Below are 27,624 nucleotides of genomic sequence, written 5' to 3'. Positions count from 1 at the left end.
GTCCATCTCCTCTGGGCACAGTTCTCTAACTGAGGTCTGGAGGAGGGGCATAGAGGGAGGAGCCAGTGCACACCCATAGTCAAAGTTCTTTTTAGGTGCCCTATCTCCTGCGGAGTCCGTCTATACCCCCATGGTCCTTACGGAGTCCCCAGCATCCTCTACGGACTAGGAGAAATAGATTTACCAGTAGGTTTAAAATCTTATTTTTTGTTAGGTTTTTTATTTTCAGGGAGGCTGCTGGCAACAGTCCCCTTGCTTCGTGGGACTTAGGGGAGAGAAGTATGACCCACTTCCAGTGAGTTCAAGTGCTCTGCTTCTGGCTACAGGACACCATTAGCTCCTGAGGATTTGATCGCTGGGTACGCTCAGATGCTCGCTCCCACAGCCTGCTGTCACCCTCTTATAGAGCCAGAAGTCAGAAGACAGGTGAGTAACCGAAGTAAAGAAGACTTCAGTATCACTGACGGCATTTTTCTGAGGTACCGCGCAGCGGGCAGACGCTGCGCGCCAAGCGCCCACACAAACAGCACTGCAGGGTGCAGGGCGTGGGGGGGGGGGGGGGGGGCGCGGCACCCTGGGCAGCTTGTAAACATCCTCATTAAGCAACTGGCAAGAGGGGACATTAGTGCCGCGGCACTGTCCCGACCGCCGCCGGTATACATATTGGAAAAAAGCGGGACAGAAGCGCGCCATTACAGGGGTGGCGCTTCTTCCTCACAGCTCACGGCGCCATTTCCTCTCCTCAGAGACGCTGGTCCTCCTCACACTGACAAGTACCAGGGGGGGCAAAACGGAGGGGGGAGTCATAAAATTGGTGCTATATATATTGATGAAGTCTGAGGACGAAACGCGTTGGGTACACCTCCATTGACCCTCCATTTTCAAAGATAAGCATCACTTTTTTAACCTTAAGCATTTTTTATCTGTAGAAATTTGTTTTTACTGATTTTATGTGATTTAGGGTTCTAGCTTAAACTGCAGTATTTTATCTCTGTATTTCTATCATTTTTTATTGCTCTTATTATCCAGCCTTTTATCTACTTTTTTATCCCATTATCATACTTTGTATAAATAAATTTGTTACCACTTTTTTTGAAAACCGTATCCAGCTATATTTTTCATAGTTAATTCTAATTAGACATTGTAAGTCGCTGGTACCCCTATTCCCCCCTTCCACATCTTAATCTCAAAGGCAACTTATCACTGCCGAATATTTAGGGGTTAGCTGACACCTTACATTTTTAAAGGAGTGTCTTTAATCACTGTATTATCTTTTTATAAATATCTGTTCACACACACCTGTGGCGCCATACCCCCACTACCCAATATATATATATATATATATTATGATAAAAGCGCTATAGGTCTGACATTGTCTTGGCAATTTCAGACCCGTTTTTTCAGCGCAGGGTTGTGAGCTGACAAATCCCCTCTGTGTCTCTCTAACAGACTTTACTGTGGGTCTGTCCCCTATATGCCCGGTGTGTCTGTGGGTGTTTGGTGCACGAGTGTTGACATGTCTGAGGCTGAAAGCTCTTCCCAGGAGGAGGCTGTATTGGGGACACAGACGGCTGCGGGGGTGACCCTGTCGGCACCGCCGATGCCTGATTGGGTAAGTGTGTTGAACGCCTTGAATGCTAATGTGGCTCTTCTTAGTAAGAGGCTAGATAAGTCTGAGTCGCAGACCCAGGCATGGAAGAAATCTGTGGGGGATATGTTATTCCAAAGTCAGGTCCCCTCAGGGTCACAAAAACGTACGTTGACCCAATTCGCAGACACTGATACCGACACGGACTCTGATTCCAGTGTCAACTATAGCGATTCCAGGATAGACCCAAAATTGGCAAAAAGCATTCAGTACGTGATTGTGGCGGTGAAATATGTATTACATATCACTGAGGACCCAGCTATCCCTGATAAAAGGGTCTGTATGTATAAAGAAAGGAAACCCGAGATAACGTTTCCTCCCTCTCCTGAACTGAACACGCTATTTGAAAAAGTTTGGGAAGGGCCGGACAGAAAATTTCAGATTCCCAAAAGAATTATGGCAGCTTATCCGTTTCCCTCGACGGATAGGGAAAAGTGGGAGTCACCCCCCACTGTGGACAAGACCTTGTCTCGTTTGTCTAAAAAGGTAGTTATCCCGTCACCTGACACGGCGGCCCTTAAGGATCCTGCGGATTGTAAACAAGAGACTACGTTGAAGTCCATTTATGTGACCACGGGTACACTACTCCGACCTGTCATTGCGTCTGCGTGGGTAAGTAGTGCTATCGAAAAGTGGGCAGATAACTTGTCATCTGATATAAATACCCTAGATAAGGATAGCATCCTATTGACGCTGGGTTATTTCAAGGACGCAGCAGCATACCTTAAGGAAGCTGCGAGAGATATTGGTCTTTTGGGATCAAAAGCCAATGCCATGGCTGTCTCAGCTAGGCGTGCGTTGTGGATTCACCAATGGAATGCTGATGCTGACTCCAAGAAAAGTATGGAATCTCTACCATATAAAGGGAAGGCCTTATTTGGAGACGGCCTTTATTTATGATTTGGTATCTACGGCTACCGCGGGTAAGTCATCCTTTTTACCTTATGTTCCTTCACAACAAAAGAAAACGCACCATTATCAGATGCAGTCCTTTCGGCCCAATAAATTCAGAAAGGGCCGAGGTTCTTCCTTCCTTGCTACTAGAGGAAGGGGAAGAGTTAAACGATCTCCAGCCTTGTCAGGCTCCCAGGAGCAGAAGTCCTCCCAGGCTTCTGCCAATTCCACCGCATGACGTTGGGGCTCCTATGCGGGAGTCCGCACCGGTGGTGGCCCGTCTCAAACTCTTCAGTCAGTTTTGGGTTCGTTCAAACCTAGACCCTTGGATTTTACAAATAGTATCCCAAGGGTACAAGCTGGAGTTTCAAGACGTTCCCCCTCGCCGTTTTTTCAAATCGACCTTACCAGCTTCTCTTCCGGACAGGGAAGTAGTTTGCGACGCAATACAAAAATTGTGTCAAAATCAAGTTATCGTCAAGGTTCCCCAGTCACAACAGGGAGAAGGTTTTTATTCGAGCCTGTTTGTGGTCCCGAAGCCGGACGGCTCGGTCAGACCAATCCTAAACCTGAAATCCCTGAATTTCTACCTAAAGAGATTCAAATTCAAGATGGAGTCTCTCCGAGCAGTGATCTCCAGTCTGGAGGAAGGGGATTTTATGGTGTCGGTGGATATAAAAGATGCCTACTTACATGTTCCCATTTATCCTTCGCATCAGGCTTACCTGAGATTTGCATTTCAGGATTGTCATTACCAATTTCAAACGTTGCCGTTTGGTCTATCCACGGCTCCGAGGATTTTCACCAAGGTGATGGCGGAGATGATGGTTCTCCGCAAGCAAGGAGTCACAATTATCCCATACTTGGACTATCTCCTGATAAAGGCGAGATCCAGGAACCAGTTGGTCCGAAACGTTGCACTCTCCATGACTTTTCTTCACCAACATGGTTGGCTCCTAAACTTGCCAAAATCACAGTTGATTCCAACGATGCGGTTGTCGTTTTTGGGAATGATATTGGACACAGAACTACAGAGAGTCTTCCGGTGGAAAAGGCTCTGGAACTTCAGAGTCTGGTCAAACAAATTCTGAAACATGCAAGAGTGTCAATCCATCAATGCATTCGGTTGCTGGGGAAGATGGTTGTGGCCTACGAGGCCATTCAGTTTGGCAGGTTCCATGCCAGAGTGTTCCAGTGGGACCTGTTGGACAAGTGGTCCGGGTCCCATCTACACATGCACCAGAGGATAATCCTGTCTTCCAAGACCAGAGTATCACTCCTGTGGTGGCTGCACAGCTCTCACCTCCTAGAGGGGCGCAGGTTCGGGATACAGGACTGGATCCTAGTGACCACGGATGCAAGCCTCCGAGGATGGGGGGCAGTCACAATGGGAGAATACTTCCAAGGAAGATGGTTAAGTCAGGAAACTTGTCTCCACATAAATGTTCTGGAGCTAAATGCCATTTACAACGGCCTCCTACAAGCGGAACATCTTTTTCGAGATCTGTCTGCATTGATCCAGTCGGACAATGTAACAGCAGTAGCGTACATAAACCGTCAGGGCGTAACGAAAAGCAGAGCGGCGATGGCAGAAGCCACAAGGATTTTCAACTGGGCGGAAAAGTATACAAGCGCTCTGTCAGCAATCTTCATTCCAGGAGTGGACAACTGGGAAGCAGACTTCCTCAGCAGACACGATCTCCATCCAGGAGAGTGGGGCCTCCACCAAGAAGTCTTCGCAGAGGTGACAGGTCGTTGGGGAGTTCCTCAAATAGACATGATGGCTTCTCGTCTCAACAAGAAGCTTCAGAGATATTGTTCCAGGTCAAGGGACCCTCAAACGATGGAGCATGCAGTGGATGCTCTGGTGACACCGTGGGTGTTTCAGTCGGTGTATGTGCTCCCTCCACTTCCTCTCATTCCAAAAGTTCTAAAGATCATAAGAAGAACAAAGATCCGGGCGATCCTCATTGTTCCAGACTGGCCAAGGAGGGCTTGGTATCCAGATCTTCAGGACTTACTCATCGGAGATCCCTGGCCTCTTTCTCTGCGCGAGTACCTGTTACAACAGGGCCCGTGCGTGTATCAGGACTTACCGCGGCTACTTTTAACGGCGTGGCAGTTGAACGCAAAATCCTAGCCCGTAAGGGTATTCCCAGTGAAGTCATTCCCACACTTATTCAGGCCAGAAAAGGGGTAACGTCTATACATTACCACTGTATTTGGAGAAAATATGTTTCTTGGTGTGAATCCAAGAAGGCTCCTACAGAAGAGTTTCAGCTAGGACGGTTTGTCCATTTTCTACAAACAGGTGTGCATGCGGGCCTAAAATTGGGCTCAATTAAGGTTCAGATTTCAGCCTTATCGGTTTTCTTTCAGAAACAATTGGCCTCCCTTCCAGAAGTTCAGACTTTCGTGATAGGCGTGTTGCACATCCAACCTCCATTTGTGCCTCCAGTGGCACCATGGGACTTTAATGTGGTGTTGCAGTTCCTTCAATCACATTGGTTTGAACCTTTGCGGAAGGTGGAGTTGAAATTCCTCACTTGGAAAGTGGTCATCCTGTTGGCCTTGGCATCTGCAAGGCGGGTGTCTGAGTTAGCGGCCTTGTCTCACAAGAGCCCTTATTTGATCTTCCATGAAGATAGAGCTGAATTGAGGACACTTCAGCAATTTTTACCGAAGGTGGTTTCCTCTTTCCACATAAACCAACCTATCGTGGTACCTGTGGCTACTGACGCCTTCGTTGAGTCAAAATCTCTGGATGTGGTCAGAGCTTTGAAGATTTATGTCGCCAGAACGGCTCAGATTAGGAAAACAGAGGCTCTGTCTGTCCTGTATGCTCCCAACAAGGTTGGGTGTCCTGCTTCCAAGCAGACCATTGCGCGCTGGATCTGTAACACGTTTCAGCAGGCCCATTGCACGTTTGGATTACTATTACCGGAATCAGTGAAGGCCCATTCCACTAGTAAGGTGGGCTCATCCTGGGCGGCTGCTCGGGGGTCTCGGCATTGCAACTTTGCCGAGCAGCTACTTGGTCGGGGTCAAACACTTTTGCAAAGTACTACAAGTCTGACACCTTGGCCGATGAAGACCTTAAGTTCGGTCAGTCGTGCTGCAGAGTCGTCCGCACTCTCCCGCCCGTTCTAGAGCTTTGGTATAACCCCATGGTTCTAGTGGTGACCCCAGCATCCTCTAGGACGTATGAGAAAATAGGATTTTAATACCTACCGGTAATTCCTTTTCTCTTAGTCCGTAGAGGATGCTGGGTGCGCGTCCCAGTGCGTACTGTATCTGCAGTTAATAGTTATGGTTGCACATATGTTGTGTTACGTTTATTGTCAGCCTGTTGCTGCAATTGTTCATGCCGTTGGCCTGCGTTCCGTTGAATGCCATGTTGTGCGGCATGGTTGATGTATGAGCTGGTATGAATCTCACCTTAGTTTAACAATAAATCCTTTCCTCGAAATGTCCGTCTCCCTGGGCACAGTTCCTATAACTGGAGTCTGGAGGAGGGGCATAGAGGGAGGAGCCAGTTCACACCCTTTCAAAGTCTTGAAGTGCCCATGTCTCCTGCGGATCCAGTCTATACCCCATGGTTCTAATGGTGACCCCAGCATCCTCTACGGACTAAGAGAAAAAGATTTACCGGTGGGTATTATAATCCTATTTTTTTTTTTTTTATATATATATATATATATATATATATATAATATGTATTAAGTTCATCAGTATAGTTTACAAAATGGTCTGGTGAGGAGTTCTTTCATGTAACCTGTGCTATATACCACACAGAGCTGGTGCATGATATATAGATACATGCAGCATTTGGGGTCTGCAGTGTCTTTTTGATAATTCAAAGTTATACCATTATAATCATTGAATGCAGGAGCTTTTTAAGAGAGAAGAGGGCCTGCGTGCAGCCTCTGTTGTGGGCCCCCTCCTCTTTGGCAACAAGTAGACACTGGCATAATGTGCCTTGATCACTGGGACCTCTCCAATGCGTATGCACAAATCACTCGGAAATGGCCGCTGCAGTTATTTTCCAAGCGACTTGTGTCTGCAGTGTAGGGCCGCTGTGGGACTCCAGAGGGGTTAGTATTATATATGGGTGCAGGGTGTGCGGTGTGGGGCCACCTGGACCCAGGGTCCTTTGTGCACCACAAACAATGCACCTATTATAGAAATGCCTATGGTTGCATTATATGGTTCCATATAAATATGGAATATGCATCAAAGCCCCCATGCAACGCAGCACCAGCATAAGCCTAAAGTGCCTTGAAATATGTGTAGTTGTTAGAAGCTTTGTTTTAAACAGGAGCCAAAAGTAAAGCATTTCTCGAACAAAAGTATTGCAAGATAGACTGTTTCTATTCACTGCAGTATCCGAACATGTTTAAACTTGGTGAAGAATGACTGCACTTCAACCTGTACTGATAGTATCACTCGGTGACTACAGACATACTACGTTAAATATTTCAAATTAAGAATGTGATTTACTAAGTATTGAATTATTATGTACTACCGAACTCCCTCACCACCTGTCTGCTCCACCCAAAAAGTTTCCGTTAGAATAAGCTATTTAATTAGTCTTTTTGGACTAGAAACACGTTTACAACACATTTCTCATTCCTACCAGCTTGTGTCAAGCAGAAAATTTATTTTCTTTTTTTTCTCCGTAAAATACTCTCTCCTGGCCATTGTGAGATGTAGAGGTCACCTAATAGATGTAACAGCAACTAAGCGAATGATCCAAATTAAGAGCAGTCTTGGCTTTTTATTGTTAACCAGGCTTTTACCATACAACATTAAATCTTCAAGCAATTCCAGGCTCTGTGAAACATTTTAACAGCGCTAATCACCACCAAGCCCATCTATTTGACTGTGCAAGCTCCACAGATATCTTGATTCAGCCGTCTACCTTTATGACAATTAACAAATTAACATTGATTATAGGCTACAAAATAAATCAGATATATAGTTTTACTGAATTGCTGCTCTCGCTGCGCCTTTTTTCTGTCTTCCTAATTTATGCTGATTACCAAAAGCAGCCTGATGCTTTTAGATGCTCATTCTAATTCTGCTTGTAACATGCAGTGCACTATTCAATACAGAATGCATCTTTTCCCATTAAAAAAATGCATATTAATCAGCAGCTCCATTAATGTACTGGAATATTGATTCTTGAAGAATCTGAGTCTCTGTAGATAAATATCCTCCTAATGACTGGTTCCCTGTTTCTGGAAATGTATATACGGCCCTATTTTTATATTGTAATGGTTCATCTCCTGTTTACATAGTCTAGAAAAATATGCTTTATTTGTATTAAATTAGTATGCCTAGTTTATCTGTGAGAGAACAAAAGAAAAAATTGTTTAATGTACTATCTATCTAATTTGTTTATAATCATAATAATGTCATATCTTCTAAAAAAAATAAAAATACAGGACAAATAAGTCTTTACAGAAACCACGTATAATGTAGATTTACATCTATTTGTAGCAGAGTTGGTTTGCCTTTGAAGAGGAACTACATGATTAAAATGAAAATGTATATGTGCCGTCAGCACATATCAGTTGTTTCTGCTGATGCTGTGAGAGAGCAATGCTAAGGATCCAGTATGTAATACTGGCATCCCGTCTGCCGGCTGTCACATCCCGTCTGCCGGAATAACGGCAGTGAGTCCCCTCGCTTGCTCGCTTTGCTCGCCATGCATCAGGTTCTGTTCTCACTCGGATCATGGCGTGGACACACCAAACGAGTGGGAATTACAGGCGGGTGTCTGTATTCTGCCCATCGGTAAAATGCCGGCTGTCTGGGTTCTGATGTCGGGCTCCTGAACCCCGTGATCCCGACAGCCGGCATTTTGACTGCATCCCATTGGTTACCACTGTGCTTACATGCTGTTTATGTCCCTTAGCGCTTTCTGCCTTGCAGTATCTTCACAGTGTTAATAGTAAAAGATAAACTCCTATTAACATTTTTGTACACAATATAAGAATTAAATTACTTGTCAGATACACAAGAGAGAAGTGTCGTTGACACTAATATATATGCATGAGCATAGCTACCATAGGTGCAGGGAGTGCAGTTTCTATGGGGCCCGGAGCTGAGAGAGGCCCGCCTTCCCTGTCACAGTTACATGTGTTATATACATTTTTCACCTTTGGTAGATACATTGGAGCCCTTATAAACTTTTGCCTTGGGGCCTGCAATATATCTAGGTATGCCCTTGGACCTGCTCATTGTAATGTGGTATAAAATAAGCTAGAGGGCATGTTAATGTTACATAATATGAAGTGGGCGCTGTAATGTGGCAGAACATGAATGAACTGGGGGCATTAAAGTGTGGCATAATATGAACTGGGAGCACTATAGTGGGGCGTAATATGAACCGGGGACACTGTCATAATATGAACTGACGGCGCTGTAATGTGACATAATGTGACTAGGGCACTACTATGCTTCATAAAATAAATTAGGGCTCTACTATGGTTCATAAAATTAGCTATGGCACTATTATGGGGCATAAAATTAACAACTGCTTCAGAGCAGTGTATCTTTAGAAGTATTGGGACAGGGGCCCCTTTAAAATGTTGATGTGGGGCCCACAAAGTTCTGGCTAAGCCCCTGTGTGCATGCAATTTAAATTTTCAATACAATATATAAATAAATACAACCACACGTTTGTTTAATCATTTATAAATCCAGTGGGAATCTTTTTTTTCTCCTGCAGTAGTACAAATACCAATGACAGTCGTTACTTGATGTAATTAAATCTTAATCAAAAAATAACAAATCAATGTTTGTTTGTAGTGCTCAGTTCATCCCTAAATAAACCCTACTGCATTTCATTTTTCACAAACTCCACATACTGTAATTGATTGTCTGTGAGAGGTCCAGCATTTGGTTAGTGCGTTCTGATTTCATGGTGTAAGGACTTTTTAAATATTTTTTATTTGGATCCTGCAGAGATAGAGATCACTTCTTCTAACACTATACAGACCTTTTACCACAACTCTTTTGAGTGTGGGGTTGTATGTATGTTTGTATATGTATGTGTCTGTTCTACTGTTGGGTTGAATCCTGATGAAGGCTATGTTTGATAGCCAATACGTATAACATACTTAATAAATAGGACTCTGTGTCCAGGAAGTCCCTGGTGAGTGCACTTGTTTCGTTATATTTGGATGTGTTAAATGCCACCCTCCGAAGAGCATTGGGTGAGCAGCCCAGGCAGTTGTTGAGGAGTCATCATATGTGAGTGCCATATGATGGGGGGGGGGAATAAAATAAAATTATATATATATATATATATATATATATATATATATATATATATATATATATACAGGTTGAGTCTCCCTTATCCAAAATGCTTGGGACCAGAGGTATTTTGGATATGGGATTTTTCCGTATTTTGCAATAACTGCATACCATAATGAGATATCATGGTGATTGGACCTAAATCTAAGCACAGAATGCATTTATGTTTAATATACACCTTATACACACAGCCTGAAGGTAGTTTTAGACAATATTTTTTATAACTTTGTGCATTAAACAAAGTGTGTGTACATTGAGCCATCAGAAATCAAAGGTTTCACTATCTCACTCAAAAAAGTCTGTATTTCGGAATATTCCGTATTTCGGAATATTTGGATATGGGATACCCAACCTGTGTGTGTGTGTGTGTGTGTGTGTATATATATATATATATATATATATATATATATATATATATATATATTAACCGTGGTCACAGGCCTTTTCATGCACCCCTGTGTAATCTCATTTGTTCTAAACCTGTGTCAGCTTCTCCTTAGTAATTTATCAGCCAGAGTCAGGTGACCAGTGTACCTTTAAACGCCATAAGATGTTTGGCAGATACACGTTAAACCTAGTGGGCATGTGTGCAGTTATATTATGTGTGAAACAGTTGCCAGGTTTACATTTTTTAGACTTTGATAGTGTAGGACCTGCATGAAGGTGGGGTACCGTGGAGCGGTATGCAGGCTTCCGTGCATTGGCCAATTCACTAACTAAATCCCCATCATTTATTTATTGATGTTGTGAGGATAAGTGAGCTTGCTATAGTGAGTGCTGAACTTTCTGTCTGTATGTATTTGGGTTGGTGGCCATGGGCTGCATGCACCCCACCTTGTGAGTGGTGAGTGCAGACACTGCACCCCGCTTCTGGGGTGGTGAGTGCTGTGGTTTTCCAGATTTGTCTGTGTATATATATATATATATATATATATATATATATATATATATATATATATAATATTTGTTTACACTTACTTATACACGCACACACACTCTCTCTCTCTCTCTCTCTCTCTCTCTCTCTCTCTCTCTCTCTCTCTCTCTCTCTGCATCTGGAAAGTATTCACAGTGCTTCACTTTTTCGACATTTTGTTATGTTACAGCCTTATTCCAAAATAAAACAAATTAATTTTTTCCTTCAAAATTTTACACACAATACCCCATAATGACAATGTGAAAAAAAGCTTTTTGGAGAGTTTTGCAAATTCGCAAAAAATAAATCACATGTACATAAAGAAATCACATGTACATAAGTACTCACAGCCTTTGCCATAAAGCTAAAAATTGAGTTCAGGTGCATCCTGTTTCCACTGATCATCCTTGATATGTTCCTACAGCTTAATTGGAATCCACCTGTGGTAAATTCCGTTGATTGGACATGATTTAGAAAGGCAGACACCTGTCTATATAAGGTCCCATACTTGACATTAAATGTCTGAACACAAACCAAGCATGAAGTCAAAGGAATTGTCTGTAGACCTCCATGACAGGATTGTCTCGAGACACATCTGGAGAAGGGTACAGAAAAATATCTGCTGCTTTGAAGGTCCCACTAAGTATAGTGGCCACCATCATTCGTAAATGGTAAATAGTTCGGAAACACCAGGACTCTTCCTAGAGCTGGCCGGCTGTCTAAACTGAGCGATCGGGGAAGAAGGGCCCTAGTCAGGGAGGTGATCCAGTGGAAACAGGATGCACCTGAGCTCAATTTTGAGCTTCATGCCAAAGGCTGTGGTTACTTATGTACATGTGATTTCTTAGTTTTTTGTTTTTAACAAATTTGCAAATATATCAAAAAAACTTTTTTTTACAATGTTGTCATGGGGTATTGTGTGTAGAATTTTGAGGGGAAAAAATTAATTTATTCCAGTATGGAATAAGGCTGTAACATAACAAAATGTGGAAAAAGTGAAGCGCTGTTAATACTTTCTGGATGCACTGTATATAGTTAATTATATATATATATATATATATATATATATTTATTTTTTTATTCCAGTCAGCTGCGTAACAGGGCTTCGAAGTGCCCCGTGCCAGGCCCACATGATGTCATGACGTTGTGCAGAGGGGTCAGGGCAGTTGGCATTTGAGTAGTGCCCAAAGTGCCTCTGCGTGGATGCACAGACTGCAGGGTGCCTTCCTGTGGCATCCAAAGGATGCAGTGGGTAGCACTACATCAGCAATTTATAAGTCATACCTGCTGCAAGGTTACCAAATGTGTTCCCTTCCATTTGTTGACTAGTAAAGTCATCACATATTTTAGGGAGTTAGCTAAGTTTGTACTGTCACAACCATAAAGTATAACAAACCTTCGGAGAGTAGTAATGTCACATAACACATTGTAAAGCCTTTTGTGATGGAGCAAAAAAAAAAACCAGTGAAGTTTAAACACTTTGCTTTGTTTTACATTTAAATTTATTAAGAGTAATGATGTGGACACTACTGTTAAATAGGATCTTAGCTGTTTTATCAGAGTTCCATGACCGGTATGAACGCACTCAGCTTGCAGCCTGTGTGATGAAAATTGTACTGTATTGTATCTTTGAATGTTTTGTTATGCTTGCTCCACTTTACCTGATGAGATTGTCTTCATGTTTTCAACATATTTTGTATTTGTAACCGACAGGCCAACAATAAGCCAGAAATTGAAGCAGCTTTGTTTCTGGATTGGATGAGGTTGGAACCACAGTCGATGGTTTGGCTCCCGGTGCTCCACAGAGTTGCTGCTGCTGAAACTGCCAAACACCAAGCCAAGTGTAATATCTGTAAGGAATGTCCAATTATCGGTTTTAGGTAAGTTTAACCTCCCGATGTCTCATTTCCCTGGTGAAAAAGATTATCTCTGACAGTAAATCCCTTTTTGAAGAATTCCAAGGTACTTTTGTAATGAGCATACGTAACTATTTTTTTACAATTTTTTTATTTTATTATAGACCGATAATGTTTGTTACGAATGAATTTCTTTTTCTTCTTTGTAAGTCAGGCTGTCTCTCTTAAGCCTCCTGTTAATGGTGCTGCTATATGGGGCACATAATTCCTAGTGCTGTGTGTATTTTACGCTAGTTCGTATTTTAACGAACCATGAGCACCGACTCCTATTTTTCCGTTTGCTGCCCTCATGTCATGAAGAAAGTTATATATAGCATTATGTGCATCAAAGCAGATGTTCTTGATGACTAGACCAATGCCTCGACCAATATGGGTGTTTATGTCCCAATTATTGCACAATATAACCAAAAATGTGAATATTCTGTGGGGCAACTGCAATTTCCATTAAAGACTAACAATGTAAGCCACAAAATCATTGTCAAATTATTATTTAATCAATCACCATTTAAACATGGAAGGTCATGAACCAGGAGGCAACCAGCCTAGGGCCAATCAGACAGCCACCAGACAAAGATAGAGGCAGCCTAATTTCAGCTCTGCATGAAGGCCAGCAGGTAGCTTTCTGCCACAGGCATGCTTGTCTTATGGCAAGACATCACTGAAAAGGATAGCCGTGTCACCAATTCTGTGCTGTGTGATTGAAGTGATAACATTTTAAGCAAATGCTTGAATATATAAGCTGTATGATCACAAAATCCAAATTCATGCCAGAGGACATCAAATTGAGGGTGTGGTTGACATAAATACTATATGCCACCCATAGCACAGTATTAAGGCCTATTAAGCAATAGTTCTGGAGATATGTATAGATTACATTGCACACATGTAAGGTAAGTACTTGCAGAGTACATCTAGAGAACAGTAAAGACTACTACTCACTAATATACAGTTCCTTGCTAAAGTATTCACCCCCTTGGCTTTTTACCTATTTTGTTACAATCTGTAACTAAATTTTTATTTATTTATTTATTTATTTTATTTGAATTTCACGTGATGGATCTGCACAAAATAGTCTAACTTGGTGAAGTGAAATGAATTTTTTTTTATATAAATAAGAATTTTTATAAATAAAAATGGGAAAATTGGCATGTGCATATGTATTCACCCCCTTTGCTATGAAGCCTCTCAAAAGTTCTGGTGCAACCAATTACCTTCAGAAGTCACATAATTAGTGAAATGAAGTCCACCCGTGTGCAATCTAATACCCCTTTTCCACTAGCTCTAAAAACACAGGTAAATGCGCGGGGCGTGCATTTACCCATGTTTTTCTCTAGTGGAAACGCCCCCCCCCCCCCCCCCCTTCCTGCAAATAACCGGATCAAGTGATCCGGGAATCCTACCCGGGTAGCTTGCCGGGTTGAACACGTGTTCAACCCGGTAAGCTGTGTAGTGTGAACGGAAACCGTGTCGATGCGACACGGCTTCCATTCACAGTGTATGGAAGGGCGGCACTGAGAGATCATGTGATCTCCCAGCGCCGCCCCTGCCACGTTGCCAGCAGCGTCACCAACCCCGCAATATGCCGGGTTGGTGAGCGCAGTGGGAGAGGGGGCTGAGCACGGGCCGCAGCCGGGTAACACCCGTGTCGGGCTCCCGGCTGCAACCCGTGCTCAGTAGGTGGAAAATGGGTATAAGTGTCACATGATCTGTCAGTATAAACACACCTTTTCTAAAAGGCCCCAGAGGCTGCAGCAACACTAAGCAAGAGGCATCACACCATGAAGACCAAGAAGCTCTCCAAACAAGTCAGGGACAAAGTTGCTGAGAAGTACAAGTCAGGGTTGGGTTATAAAAAAATATCCAAATCTTTGATGATCCCCAGAGCACCATCAAATCCATCATCTTCAGATGGAAAGAACATGGTTCCACAACATACCTGCCAAGAGAGGGCCAACCACCAAAACTCACTGACCGGGCAAGGAGGGCATTAATCAGAGAGGCAGCACAGAGACCAAAGGTAACCCTGAAGGAGCTGCAGAGTTCCACAACAGAGAATGGTGTATTTGCACATGTGACCACAATAAGCCGTACACTCCATAGAGCTGGGCTTTATGGAAGAGTGGCCAGAAAAAATCAATTACTTTTAAAAATAAGAAGGCACATTTTGAGTTTGCTAAAAGGCATGTGGACGACTCCCCAAATGTATGGCGAAAGATGCTTTGGTCAGATGAGGCTAAAATTGAACTTTTCGGCCACCAAGGAAAACACCATGTTTGGCGCAAACCCAACACATCCCATCACCCCAAGAACACCATCCCCACAGTGAAACATGGTGGTGGCAGCATCATGCTGTGGGGATGTTTTTCAGCAGCAGGGACTGGGAAACTGTTTCGAGTTGAGGGAAAGATGAATGGTGCTAAATACAGGGATATTCTTGAGCAAAATCGGTTTCAGTCTGCCTGTGATTTGAGACTGGGACGGAGGTTCACCTTCGAGCAGGACAATAACCCGAAGCATACTGCTAAAGCAACACTCGAGTGGTTTAAGGGGAAACATTTAAATGTGTTGGAATGGACTAGTCAAAGCCCAGATCTCAATCCAATTGAAAATCTGTGGTCAGACTTGAAGATTATTGTTCACAAGCGGAAACCATCCAACATGAAGTAGCTGGAGCAGTTTTGCCTTGAGGAATGGGCAAAAATCCCAGTGGCAAGATGTGACAAGATCATAGAGACTTATCCAAAGCGACTTGCAGCTGTAATTGCTGCAAAAGGTGGCTCTACAAAGTACTGACTTTAGGGGGGTGAATAGTTATACACGCTGAAGTTTTCTCTTATGTGTCCTATTTGTTTGCTTCACAATAAAAAAAAAATCTTCCAAGTTGTGGCCATGTTCTGTGAATGAAATGATGCAAACCTTCAAACAATCCATTTTAATTCCAGGTTGTGAGGCAACAAAACATGAAAAATGCTAAGGGGGGTGAATACTTTAGCAAGGCACTGTTTCTAGTGCAAAGGGCTAAAGGCAACTTCCTACTTTAGATGAAAATCAGTGTCCAGTGTGAGTGAGCAGATGAGATTTGCCTATACTAAGCTAACATTAGCTGCTGTTTGTGATTTTCTAAATTATTGCTGTGATGATGAAGAAGGGCCTGATTCAGAGTAGTACACTAATGCTTCTGCAGATACAATTTTTGACTGAGAGGATTTACAAAAATATGCTAATTAAACAGCCGCTGGGATTTGTATAGAGACGCCCAGCAAATCCTTCGCAGCTGCCCGCAATTGTGCACACATTTACAGCATCAACGCACATCAACTACCTGAGTAAGTCTATGGTCATTTAGAATGACTGCCGCAACTGGGACACCACAGAATGGCTTTCAACGGCTGATACATGCTCCAAAAACTGTCCTAAAGGGGAAGTGCGAATTCTATACTTTCCATATGCTACGAAAAAAATGTATAGTCACTCCCCGCGGTTTTGCCGCCACTATCCATTACCTCCCACAAAACGGCCATTCTCTGTCTATCCCTTGAGAAGGACTTCTCACTATGAGCATAATTCCAAGTCAGTCGCTGTACATGCACATTGGTAACCGATAACTAGCTCAGTTGTGAAAACATCGGCATAGCGTGCAACTGTGCATCGGGTCCTATGCCAAATATTATTTAACATTGGGTAAATTGAAATTAAAGGCTAAACATAAAACATCCAACAAATATCAAAAATATATATGAACATTTTTTTAAGTTTTTGAATAGACTGTGTTATATGGGTGTGGTATACTAGATATATAGTGTCTAGTTAGACAGTCAATAGATAGACACCATATGTTAGAAAGACATTAGGTCGACAGGGTCAAAAGGTCGACATGAAAAAGGTAGACACCATGTTTTTTGCATTTTTGTGGTTTGTGTGGATAGTTTTGTCATCTGGGACCCCCAATTGTAGAAAGGCATACCCTCGCGGGGCTCGCTTCGGGCTTGGTGGCTCTCTGCGCCCGCCACAAGGTTTATAACCAACTGTATGCCGACATGGATAGAGAATGTATGAAATAGTCCAAAAACATTTTACATTTTTAAAAATTTGTCTTTTTTATGTCTACCATTTTCATGTCGACCTTTTGACCCTGTCGACCTAATGTCTAACATATGGTGTCTACCTATTGACTGTCTAACTAGACACTATCTATCAACCGGATACCACGTTATATACCAACTTATTTTCCAAGAGTCATACAGTTATCAGTGTAATGTTGCAGATGAGTTTTGTGTTCTTTGCCACTGTAGTCCATGCTCTCATGAGCAGGGGGATCTGGGATTAATTGTGAATAAATTGTGAAACTGAAGGATTCACAGAACATGGTTTCCTATGTGGTATAGTAGTGACATTTTAAGATTATATCCCTAAATTGTGGGACTGTGTTCTTAGAACTTTACGGCCATTTCTAAAAGTACATGATCCTCTGGATTTCTTAGTACAGGTTGAGTATCCCATATCCAAATATTCCGAAATACGGACTTTTTTGAGTGAGAGTGAGATAGTGAAACCTTTGTTTTTTGATGGCTCAATGTACACAAACTTTGTTTAATACACAAAGTTATTAATAATACTGTATTAAATGACCTTCAGGCTGTGTATATAAGGTGTATATGAAACATAAATGAATTGTGTGAATGTATACACACTTTGTTTAATGCAAAATGTTATAAAAAATATTGGCTAAAATTACCTTTAGGCTATGTGTATAAGGTGTATATGACACATAAATGCATTCTGTGCTTAGACTTGGGTCCCATCACCATGATATCTCATTATGGTATGCAATTATTCCAAAATACGGAAAAATCCCATATCCAAAATACCTCTGGTCCCAAGCATTTTGGATAAGGGATACTCAACCTGTAATCGTTTTTTAAGATATTAACCCATATAGGACTAACTCTTCTGGAATTGATGGGCAAGTTAAATATTATTTTCCTGATCTTCTGGCTGTCCTTTGAGGCATAGCAAATTTTCATCATGGGATCTCCTCATCTGTCGTCTGCTGAAAGTAGAGATGAGGGGGTTCAGTTTTTCTCGGATTTACTCGGTTCTCAAAATGGCATCTTATTGGCTTACAGATGTCTTGTGTTTTGGATAGCCAATAAGATGCTGTTTAGAGAACCGAGTAAAATCCGAACCCGCTCATCTCTAGCTGAAAGGTGATTGCTTTGTGCATTCTTGTTTTTACTTTCCTGATTTTTTTTATCTCTAAATTCAGGAAATTCAAAATGTTGCCAACATTTGTTGTCACGGATGTCCATGTTTCTTTTACTTCTGTTAGCAGAGTGTAGATCCTTATTGATCAATGGAGGTTGGTTTGTCTTCCTGTGTTTGTGGGAAGTCCCTGCCATATATTTTTGAATCAGCCTTGTTGCTTTTTAGCATGTACAATAAATAATAGGTTTGTTAGCCAATAAAGTAGTGAAGTTGTTATTTTTCTTTGACATGATTAATTAGGTCTGTTGGTTGATAGAGTAAAGATCACATAATTTCCTCCTGATTTCCGCAATTAAGCATAAAAGCATCTAAGAAAAATAGAAGTAAAGTTTTATTCCCACAAGATCGCAATATTCTTTAAAAAGTCGGTCAGGTCCAGTTGATTCGGAAATCATATTGTTTGTATATAAAAGCCTTTGTGTCTAAGAGGGAATTTTATTAGAAATGCAGCAAATCTAAATCTGTCAGTGGTTATTAAGAAGCTGTGTTGTGCTTACTATGGTCAGAATAGCTGATTACATAAAAAAAAAAGAAAGGAAAAGATCAAAAGAACAGATATCAAGCACTCCGCTCTTTGTTAGGGCTGTCGTTTCATACACCCACATAAATAGAGGAAGTAAGGTGCAACCGTAAACAATCATTATGGTTGGGCCATTATATCTTGTGTCTGATGAGGAAAAATTCATATTATTGCCTTTGATTCATCAAGTTTGTAGGGCCAGGATAAATCCAAATATGTATTCTGGGAGGTTGGTCAGTGGGCTGACTTGTGTATTTGTTCCCAAAGGGCATATTATCTCACAAGCTGTCTCTTTCCCCCAAAGTTGCTGTGGGACATATCTAACAGTGCTGTTCAATTTCAGTGTTGGGTACTGTACATATATTCAAGAGTGGCAAATTATGCTTCTTTGGGGTTTGCTAGGCCAGTTAACTAAATTGTGTGGATGAGGCACCTCTTCTTCTTCTGTTGTTGGATGCTTTTCTGTGCAGGGGCTGTAATTTTGTAGGAAGACTAGTTATCTCTCTGGGTGAACTTGATAAGTGACGCACTCCATAATGACATACTTGCCTACATTAACAGGGGCTGATCGCAAAAGTTTAAAATTAACCTGTTGGGTCTGGCTCGTTTCTTTGAAAACCTTTGAGACTTGAGTGTGTGAAAGTCTATGTAGAATGTACTAGGGACACTCGTCCTGTTTTATTACTATTGTCAAAGGGACCGTGGCTGCACATTAGAAAGACTCATTTATTTGGCTGCTTACGTTTATTTACCTGTTTCTTGCAGGGAACAATATGAGGTTAGCAGTGATGTGCTGTTAGCTGAAGCACTCACTCACCTGTCATAATCCAGTATATTCCAGTTTTGACTATAAAAATATGAAAAGCACAAGGAAGATATAAGTAACCTTCTCTGTATTATTCTAATCATTTTTGTAGTCAAAACTCTGGAGCAAAAAGTCTATGGCATATGAGGCAGTACCTACCTTGTCCGCACATCTCTGATCAAAACACAGCAAATTTCCAGCAGTATGTACTGCTGAACCTGTGTATACTGCCCACATGGACCCTTGGGGCTCATAAATTGAGGTAAATTTACTAAGATGGGAGTTCTAGTTAAGATGGTATGTTGCCCATAGCAACCAATCAGATTCTACTTCTCATTTATCTAGCACCTTCTAGAACAGTGTTTTTCAACCACTGTGCCGTGGCACACTAGTGTGCCTTGAGCAGTCTCCAGGTGTGCCGCCATAGAAGCACAGCCAGGCCCGTCAGTGTTTTGCCGCTACTGAGGCCTTGGAACGACCAATACTGGTGGGTTTAGTGGTTGTAGAGCCAGTTCTAATTTTGGGCCCAGGCAGTGTTGGGCTCTTCTGGTTTTCTCAGATGTGGCTCAGACATTACCTATGGAGAAGCTGCGACATGACATCCTAGGACACACAACTGTACCATGCATCACCATTATATTTGAGCGTGCCTTGGCAATATTTAAATCTTATTCAGTGTGCCGCGAGTTGTAAAAGGTTGAAAATCTCTATTCTAGGAGATACTACCAGGAATCTGATTGGTTGCTATGGGCAACATCCCATCTTAAATAGAACTCCCATCTTAGTAAATTTACCTCATTATGTGTAAGTCTGGCTATGGTACTAGCCAGTGCCTCCCCAGCTATTAACCCTACTGCACGTCACTGGAGGCTGAAGCATTTCTGGTTTCCCCTCGTTGTACTGTAGATACTGAAGTAGAACTTTACTGCTCATTGAAAATCGTTTATAGACTTGTACTCTCTTCATTCTCCTGTCTAATTTAATGACTGACACAAAGTTGTTTATATGATATAGAAGTATCTAATAAGACCTGGAGGGGTAAAACAAATGATTGATGACCTAGCTAGGCTTGAAAAATGGTCAAGAACATGGCAACTACAGTTTAATGCTAAAAATGCAAAATCATGCACTTGGTTCTCAAAAACCCAAAGGCTAAATATAGTATCAAGGGTACTATAATGGAAACTACTGAGGGAGGAAAGGGATTTAGGAGTCACTATTTCAAGTGACTTAAAGGCAGGAAAGCAATGCAACAAAGCAATGAGAAAGGCAAGTCAGATGCTTGGTTGCATAGGGAGAGGAATCAGTAGCAGGAAAAGAGAAGTAATAATGCCACTGTATAGGTCATTGGTGCGGCCTCATCTGGAATACTGTGCCAGTTCTGGAGACCTCTCCAGAAGGATATAAATACATTAGAGAGTGTACAAAGAAGGGCAACTAAAATGGTGCATGGCCTACATCACAAAACGTACCCGGAAAGGCTAAAAGATCTTAACATGTATAATATGGAGGAGAGAAGGGAAAGGGGAGACATGATAGAAACTTTCAAATATACCAAAGGTTTTAACAAAGTTCAGGAGGGAAACATTTTTCAAAGGAAGAGAAGTATTAGAACTCGAGGACATACACTGAAACTGGAGGGAGGCAGGTTCAGGGGAAATTTAAGGAAAAATTATTTCACAGAAAGGGTAGTGGATAAGTGGAATAGCCTCCCATCAGGGGTGGTAGATGCTGAGACTGTGGAGCAGTTTAAACATGCTTGGGATAGGCATATGAATATCCTTACAAAGAATTAGGGTTCAAAGAGGGTTGCGATTACCTAAATGATAAAAAAAATGGGCAGACTAGATGGGCCAAGTGGTTCTTATCTGCCGTCAAATTCTGTGGTTCTATGACCTAAAAGCTGGCTGCTCCTGGCCTGAGCTGGGCTTTCTCGTTAGTTGTGTATACACTTCTTTACATTTTCTCACACTGTCATGGATAATCCATCCTGATTTTTTTTATTTTTTTTTATTATTATTAATAAAGTAAGCGTTGGGGTAAATAAAATATTCAAAGCTACTTGCAAACGCTCAGTATTCTGCTCTATGGTTTGTGAACTTCTGTGTAGAATTCATACAAAATACATTATTCCGATAGACTGTGAAATCATTATTAGCTCTGAGAGAAAATGGCAGCTCCCACAGTATCTCACAGAAAAAAAATCTCTGTAAGCATCTCTACACTGGTAAAATACAAAATCGAATTGTTCTCCACAGAGAAGTATGAAATGCTCCATAAAATAGAAAAGCTGGAAAGGGCTTTTCAGCAACAGGTACTAAACATTACTAGGTGATGTACAATGAATTTCTGCATGCAGAGTTAAGTTTTAGGGACAAGTGTTTATACTAGCAGTGATTGAAAGCGAATGCGATACATTTAAGTAGGCATACAAATAGGCATACAAATAGGTTTTCGTGGGGAGGCTTGTTTTCAGTAAAGCGAAAAATAACTTTGCAGTGTCTTCTGCTAATAAGTGATAAACAAAGCGTGCTGCTGTAAGGTCCAAAATCAGTCATACTCACCTGCACTTTTGAAGTAATTAGTTGTGAATTAAAATAGACCTTAAAATTTCAGAGTATTGGTCCACTGTAGTACAACAATATGGTAACAGCCGTCTGAGGTAAAGTGTCATGATGAATAATCTATTTGTCTCTCCTATATAAACAATATGTGAACATGCTCATTTCCTCACCTTGCTTAATGTCTGCACAACCAGTTGAATAAAAGCTAGAATTTACAAGCTTCTTGTAATCATTGTAATCATTTCATTGGTTAGGACTTTAAAACCTGATAAGTTGTAATTTCACTCTACTAGAAATGCTGAAACCAGTATTTCCTAAACTCCTGTCCTTGGTGCAGTCTAAGGGGTATATGCAATTCCGGGCGAATTGCGGCACTTTTTCGCCCGTTTTTAAATTCAACACAATTCGACAGTCGAATTCCGGCAGGTGGGTGCCGGAATTCGACATATTCAATAAAAAACGAATTCGACAGTCCCGCTGTCGAAAAACGGCCGATTTGACGGATTTTTATTAGATTTTTAAAAATGTTTAAAAAACGGTAAAAAAAAAAAACGAAAAAAATTTGCGTGGGGTCCCCCCTCCTCAGCATAACCAGCCTCGGGCTCTTTGAGCCGGTCCTGGTTGCCAAAATACGGGGGGAAAAAATGACAGGGGATCCCCCGTATTTTAACAACCAGCACCGGGCTCTGCGCCTGGTCCTGGTGCAAAAAATACGGGGGACAAAAAGAGTAGCGGTCCTCCGTATTTTTTGTACCAGCACCGGGCTCCACTAGCTGGACAGATAATGCCACAGCCGGGGGTCACTTTTATACAGCGCCCTGCGGCCGTGGCATTAAATACCCAACTAGTCACCCCTGGCCGGGGTACCCTGGAGGAGTGGGGACCCCTTCAATCAAGGGGTCCCCCCCCCTCAGCCACCCAAGGGCCAGGGGTGAAGCCCGAGGCTGTCCCCCCCCATCCAAGAGCCTTGTTGAAAATGTAAGAATATTGTTTTTTTTGCAGAAGAACTACAAGTCCCAGCAAGCCTCCCCCGCAAGCCGGTACTTGGAGAAACACAAGTACCAGCATGCGGGGGGGAAATGGGCCCGCTGGTACCTGTAGTTCTACTGCAAAAAAAATACCCAAATAAAAACAGGACACGCACACCGTGAAAATACAACTTTATTTCACACATGCCGACACACATACTTACCTATGTTGACACGCCGACTCTGGCCACGTCTCCAATGTCGACGTCCGGGGTACCTGAAAATAAAATTATACTCACCTGATCCAGTGTCCAGTTCTTTTATTATAATCCATGTACTTGGCAAAACAAAAAAACGCATTTACCCGAACCAGACGGACTGAAAGGGGTCCCATGTTTACACATGGGACCCCTTTCCCCGAATGCAGAGTACCCCCGTGACTCCTGTCACAAAAGGTCCCTTCAGCCAATCAGGAAGCGCCACGTCGTGGCACTATCCTGATTGGCTGTATGCGCGTCAGAGCTGTCAGACGCGCATCGCACAGCCCCCTCCATTATCTTCAATGGTGGGAACTTTGCGGTCAGCGGTGAGGTCACCCGCGGTCAGCGGCTGACCGCGGGTAACCCCACCGCTGACCGCGAAGTTCCCACCATTGAAACTAATGGAGGGAGCTGTGCGATGCGCTGTCTGCCAGCTCAGACGCGCAAAGCCAATCAGGAGAGTGCCACGAAATGGCGCTTCCTGATTGGCTGAAGGGACCTTCTGTGACAAGAGTCACGGGGGGTCTCTGCATTCGGGGAAAGGGGTCCCATGTGTAAACATGGGACCGCTTTCAGTCCGTCTGGTTCGGGTAAATGCGTTTTCTCTGACGTCCTAGTGGATGCTGGGGACTCCGTAAGGACCATGGGGAATAGACGGGCTCTGCAGGAGACTGGGCACTCTAAAAGAAAGATTAGGTACTATCTGGTGTGCACTGGCTCCTCCCTCTATGCCCCTCCTCCAGACCTCAGTTAGAATCTGTGCCCGGCCAGAGCTGGATGCACCTAGTGGGCTCTCCTGAGCCTGCTAGTAAAGAAAGCGTCTCAAAAACGCCCACTATCTCAGTTGGTTGACACAGATGTCGACACGGAGTCCGACTCCAGCGTCGACGAGGATGAGGCACTATTACAGCCCAAAATGACTAAGGCTATCCGATACATGATTATTGCAATGAAAAATGTATTACACATTTCAGAGGCTGACCCTGTCCCTGACAAGAGGGTAAATATGTTTGGGGAGAAAAAGCAGCCAGTGACTTTTCCCCCGTCACATGAATTAAATGAGTTATGTGAAGAAGCGTGGTCTTCCCCTGATAAGAAAGTGGTGATTCCCAAGAGAATACTAATGGCGTACCCTTTCCCGCCAACGGATAGGTTACGCTGGAAATCCTCCCCTAGGGTTGACAAGGCCCTGACGCGCTTATCTAAAAGAGTGGCCCTGCCGTCTCAGGATACGGCCACCCTAAAGGAACCTGCGGATAGGAAGCAGGAAGGTATCTTGAAGTCTGTGTATACACACTCTGGTACTCTACTGAGACCGGCTATTGCTTCAGCGTGGATGTGCAGTGCTGTTGCAGCATGGACAGATACTCTGTCAGAGGGGTTGGATACCCTGGACAGGGATACCGTATTGCTAACACTTAGCCATATTAAAGACGTCGTCTTATATATGCGGGATGCCCAGAGGGACATTTGCCTGCTGGGCTCTCGAATAAATGTGAGGGTCTTATGGACTCGGCAATGGACAGGGGATGCCGACTCTAAAAAACACATGGAGGTTTTGCCTTATAAGGGTGAGGAATTGTTTGGGGACGGTCTCTCGGACCTCGTATCCACAGCGACAGCTGGAAAGTCGACTTTCTTGCCACAGGTTTCCTCACAGCCTAAGAAAGCACCGTATTACCAAATGCAGTCCTTTCGTTCTCAAAAAAGCAAGAGAGTCAGAGGTGCATCCTTTCTTGCCAGAGGCAGGGGTAGAGGAAAGAAGCTGCACCATGCAGCCAGTTCTCAGGAACAAAAGTCCTCCCCTGCTTCCACTAAGTCCACCGCATGACGCTGGGGCTTTACAGGCGGAGCCAGGAGCGGTGGGGGCGCGTCTCCGAAATTTCTGCAACTAGTGGGTTCGCTCACAAGTGGATCCTTGGGCTATACAAATTGTATCTCAGGGATACAAGCTGGAATTCGAAGTGACGCCCCCTCACGTTACCTAAAATCCGCCTTGCCAGCTTCTCCCACGGGGAGGGAGATAGTCCTGACGGCTATTCACAAGCTGTACCTCCAGCAAGTGATAATAATGGTACCCCCCCTTCAGCAGGGAAGGGGTTACTATTCCACACTGTTTGTGGTACCGAAACCGGATGGTTCGGTAAGACCCATTCTAAATTTAAAATCCTTGAACATTTACATGAAAAAGTTCAGGTTCAAAATGGAATCGCTCAGAGCGGTCATTGCCAGCCTGGAAGAGGAGGATTTTATGGTATCTCTGGACATCAAGGATGCGTACTTGCATGTCCCCATTTATCCGCCTCACCAGGAGTACCTCAGGTTTGTGGTACAGGACTGTCATTACCAATTCCAGACGTTGCCGTTTGGTCTATCCACGGCACCGAGAGTCTTTACCAAGGTAATGGCGGAGATGATGGTACTTCTCCGGAAGCAAGGAGTTAGTTATCCCGTACTTGGACGATCTCCTCATAAAGGCGAGGTCCAGAGAGCAGTTGTTGGTCAGCGTAGAGCACTCTCAGGAAGTGTTGCTACGGCACGGCTGGATTCTGAATATTCCAAAGTCGCAGCTGATTCCTACGACGCGTCTGCCCTTCCTGGGCATGATTCTGGACACAGAACAGAAGAAGGTATTTCTCCCAGAGGAGAAGGCTCAGGAGTTAGTGACCATGGTCAGGGATCTCCTGAAACCAAAGCAGGTGTCGGTGCATCACTGCACGCGAGTCCTGGGAAAGATGGTAGCGTCATACGAAGCCATTCCTTTCGGCAGGTTCCATGCCAGGATCTTTCAGTGGGATCTGTTGGACAAGTGGTCCGGATCGCATCTTCAGATGCATCGGCTGATCGCCCTGTCCCCGAGGGCCAGGGTGTCTCTTCTGTGGTGGCTGCAGAGTGCTCATCTTCTCGAGGGCCGCAGGTTCGGCATACAGGACTGGGTCCTGGTGACCACGGATGCAAGCCTCCGCGGATGGGGGGCAGTCACTCAGGGAAGAAACTTCCAGGGGCTGTGGTCAAGTCAGGAGGCTCGTCTGCACATATACATACTGGAATTAAGGGCCATATACAACGCCCTGAGTCAAGCGGAGCCCCTGCTTCGAGACCAACCAGTGCTGATTCAGTCAGACAACATCACGGCAGTCGCCCATGTAAACCGACAGGGCGGCACAAGAAGCAGGGTGGCGATGGCGGAAGCCACAAGGATTCTTCGTTGGGCGGAGAATTACGTACAAGCACTGTCAGCAGTGTTCATTCCGGGAGTGGACAACTGGGAAGCAGACTTCCTCAGCAGGCACGACCTCCACCCGGGAGAGTGGGGACTTCATCAAGAAGTCTTCGAGCAGATTGCAAATCGGTGGGAACGGCCACAGGTGGACATGATGGCGTCCTGCCTAAACAAAAAGCTAAAAAAATATTGCGCCAGGTCAAGGGACCCTCAGGCGATCGCTGTGGACGCACTGGTAACTCCGTGGGTGTTCCAGTCGGTATATGTGTTTCCTCCTCTTCCTCTCATACACAAGGTACTGAGAATAGTAAGAAAAAGAGGAGTGAGAACGATACTCATTGTTCCGGATTGGCCAAGAAGGACTTGGTACCCAGAACTTCAAGAGATGGTCACAGAGGACCCATGGCCTCTGCCTCTCAGACAGGACCTGTTGCAGCAGGGGCCCTGTCTGTTCCAAGACTTACCGCGGCTGCGTTTGACGGCATGGCGGTTGAACGCCGGATCCTAGCGGAAAAGGGTATACCGGATGAAGTAATTCCTATGCTGATAAGAGCTAGGAAGGATGCGACAGCAAAGCATTATCACCGCATATGATGGAAATATGTTGCTTGGTGTGAGGCCAGGAAGGCCCCTACAGAGGACTTCCAGTTGGGTCGTTTTCTGCATTTCCTACAGTCAGGTGTGACTATGGGCCTCAAATTAGGGTCCATAAAGGTTCAGATCTCGGCCCTATCCATTTTCTTTCAAAAAGAACTGGCTTCACTGCCTGAGGTTCAGACGTTTGTAAAGGGAGTGCTGCATATTCAGCCTCCTTTTGTGCCACCAGTGGCACCTTGGGATCTTAACGTTGTGTTGGATTTCCTGAAATCCCACTGGTTTGAGCCACTTAAGACCGTGGAGCTAAAATATCTCACGTGGAAAGTGGTCATGCTATTGGCCTTAGCTTCGGCTAGGCGTGTGTCAGAATTGGCGGCTTTGTCATGTAAAAGCCCCTATCTGATCTTCCATATGGACAGGGCAGAATTGAGGACTCGTCCCCAATTTCTCCCTAAGGTGGTATCATCGTTTCATTTGAACCAACCTATTGTGGTGCCTGCGGCTACTAGGGACTTGGAGGATTACAAGTTGCTGGACGTAGTCTGGGCTTTGAAAATGTATGTTTCCAGAACGGCGGGAGTCAGAAAGTCTGACTCGCTGTTTATTCTGTATGCAGCCAACAAGGTTGGCGCTCCTGCTTCGAAGCAGACTATTGCTCGCTGGATCTGTAGCACGATTCAGCTGGCTCACTCTGCGGCTGGATTGCCGCATCCAAAATCAGT

The 27,624-nt window shown here is 43.6% G+C and overlaps 1 protein-coding gene across 13 annotated transcripts in view; it reads left to right on the top strand.

Annotated features, from left to right (window-relative positions):
* DMD (dystrophin) overlaps nucleotides 1-27,624 on the top strand; it is a 3,641,189-nt gene that overhangs the window by 3,487,149 nt on the left and 126,416 nt on the right. For all 13 annotated transcript variants that reach the window (XR_010221499.1, XM_063953479.1, XM_063953476.1 and 10 more), the window contains one exon: nucleotides 12,498-12,664. Coding sequence is in view for 12 of the 13 variants with exons in the window: in XM_063953479.1 (XP_063809549.1) it covers nucleotides 12,498-12,664 (167 nt within the window). In the remaining variant the exon portion in view is untranslated. The remainder of the gene's footprint in view (nucleotides 1-12,497; nucleotides 12,665-27,624) is intronic.

Source organism: Pseudophryne corroboree, chromosome 2 (genome assembly GCF_028390025.1).
Source record: "Pseudophryne corroboree isolate aPseCor3 chromosome 2, aPseCor3.hap2, whole genome shotgun sequence".
Lineage (NCBI taxonomy): Eukaryota > Metazoa > Chordata > Amphibia > Anura > Myobatrachidae > Pseudophryne > Pseudophryne corroboree.
The sequence above is the reverse complement of the archived record's forward strand: the minus strand, read 5'-3'. Positions and strand labels throughout refer to the sequence as shown.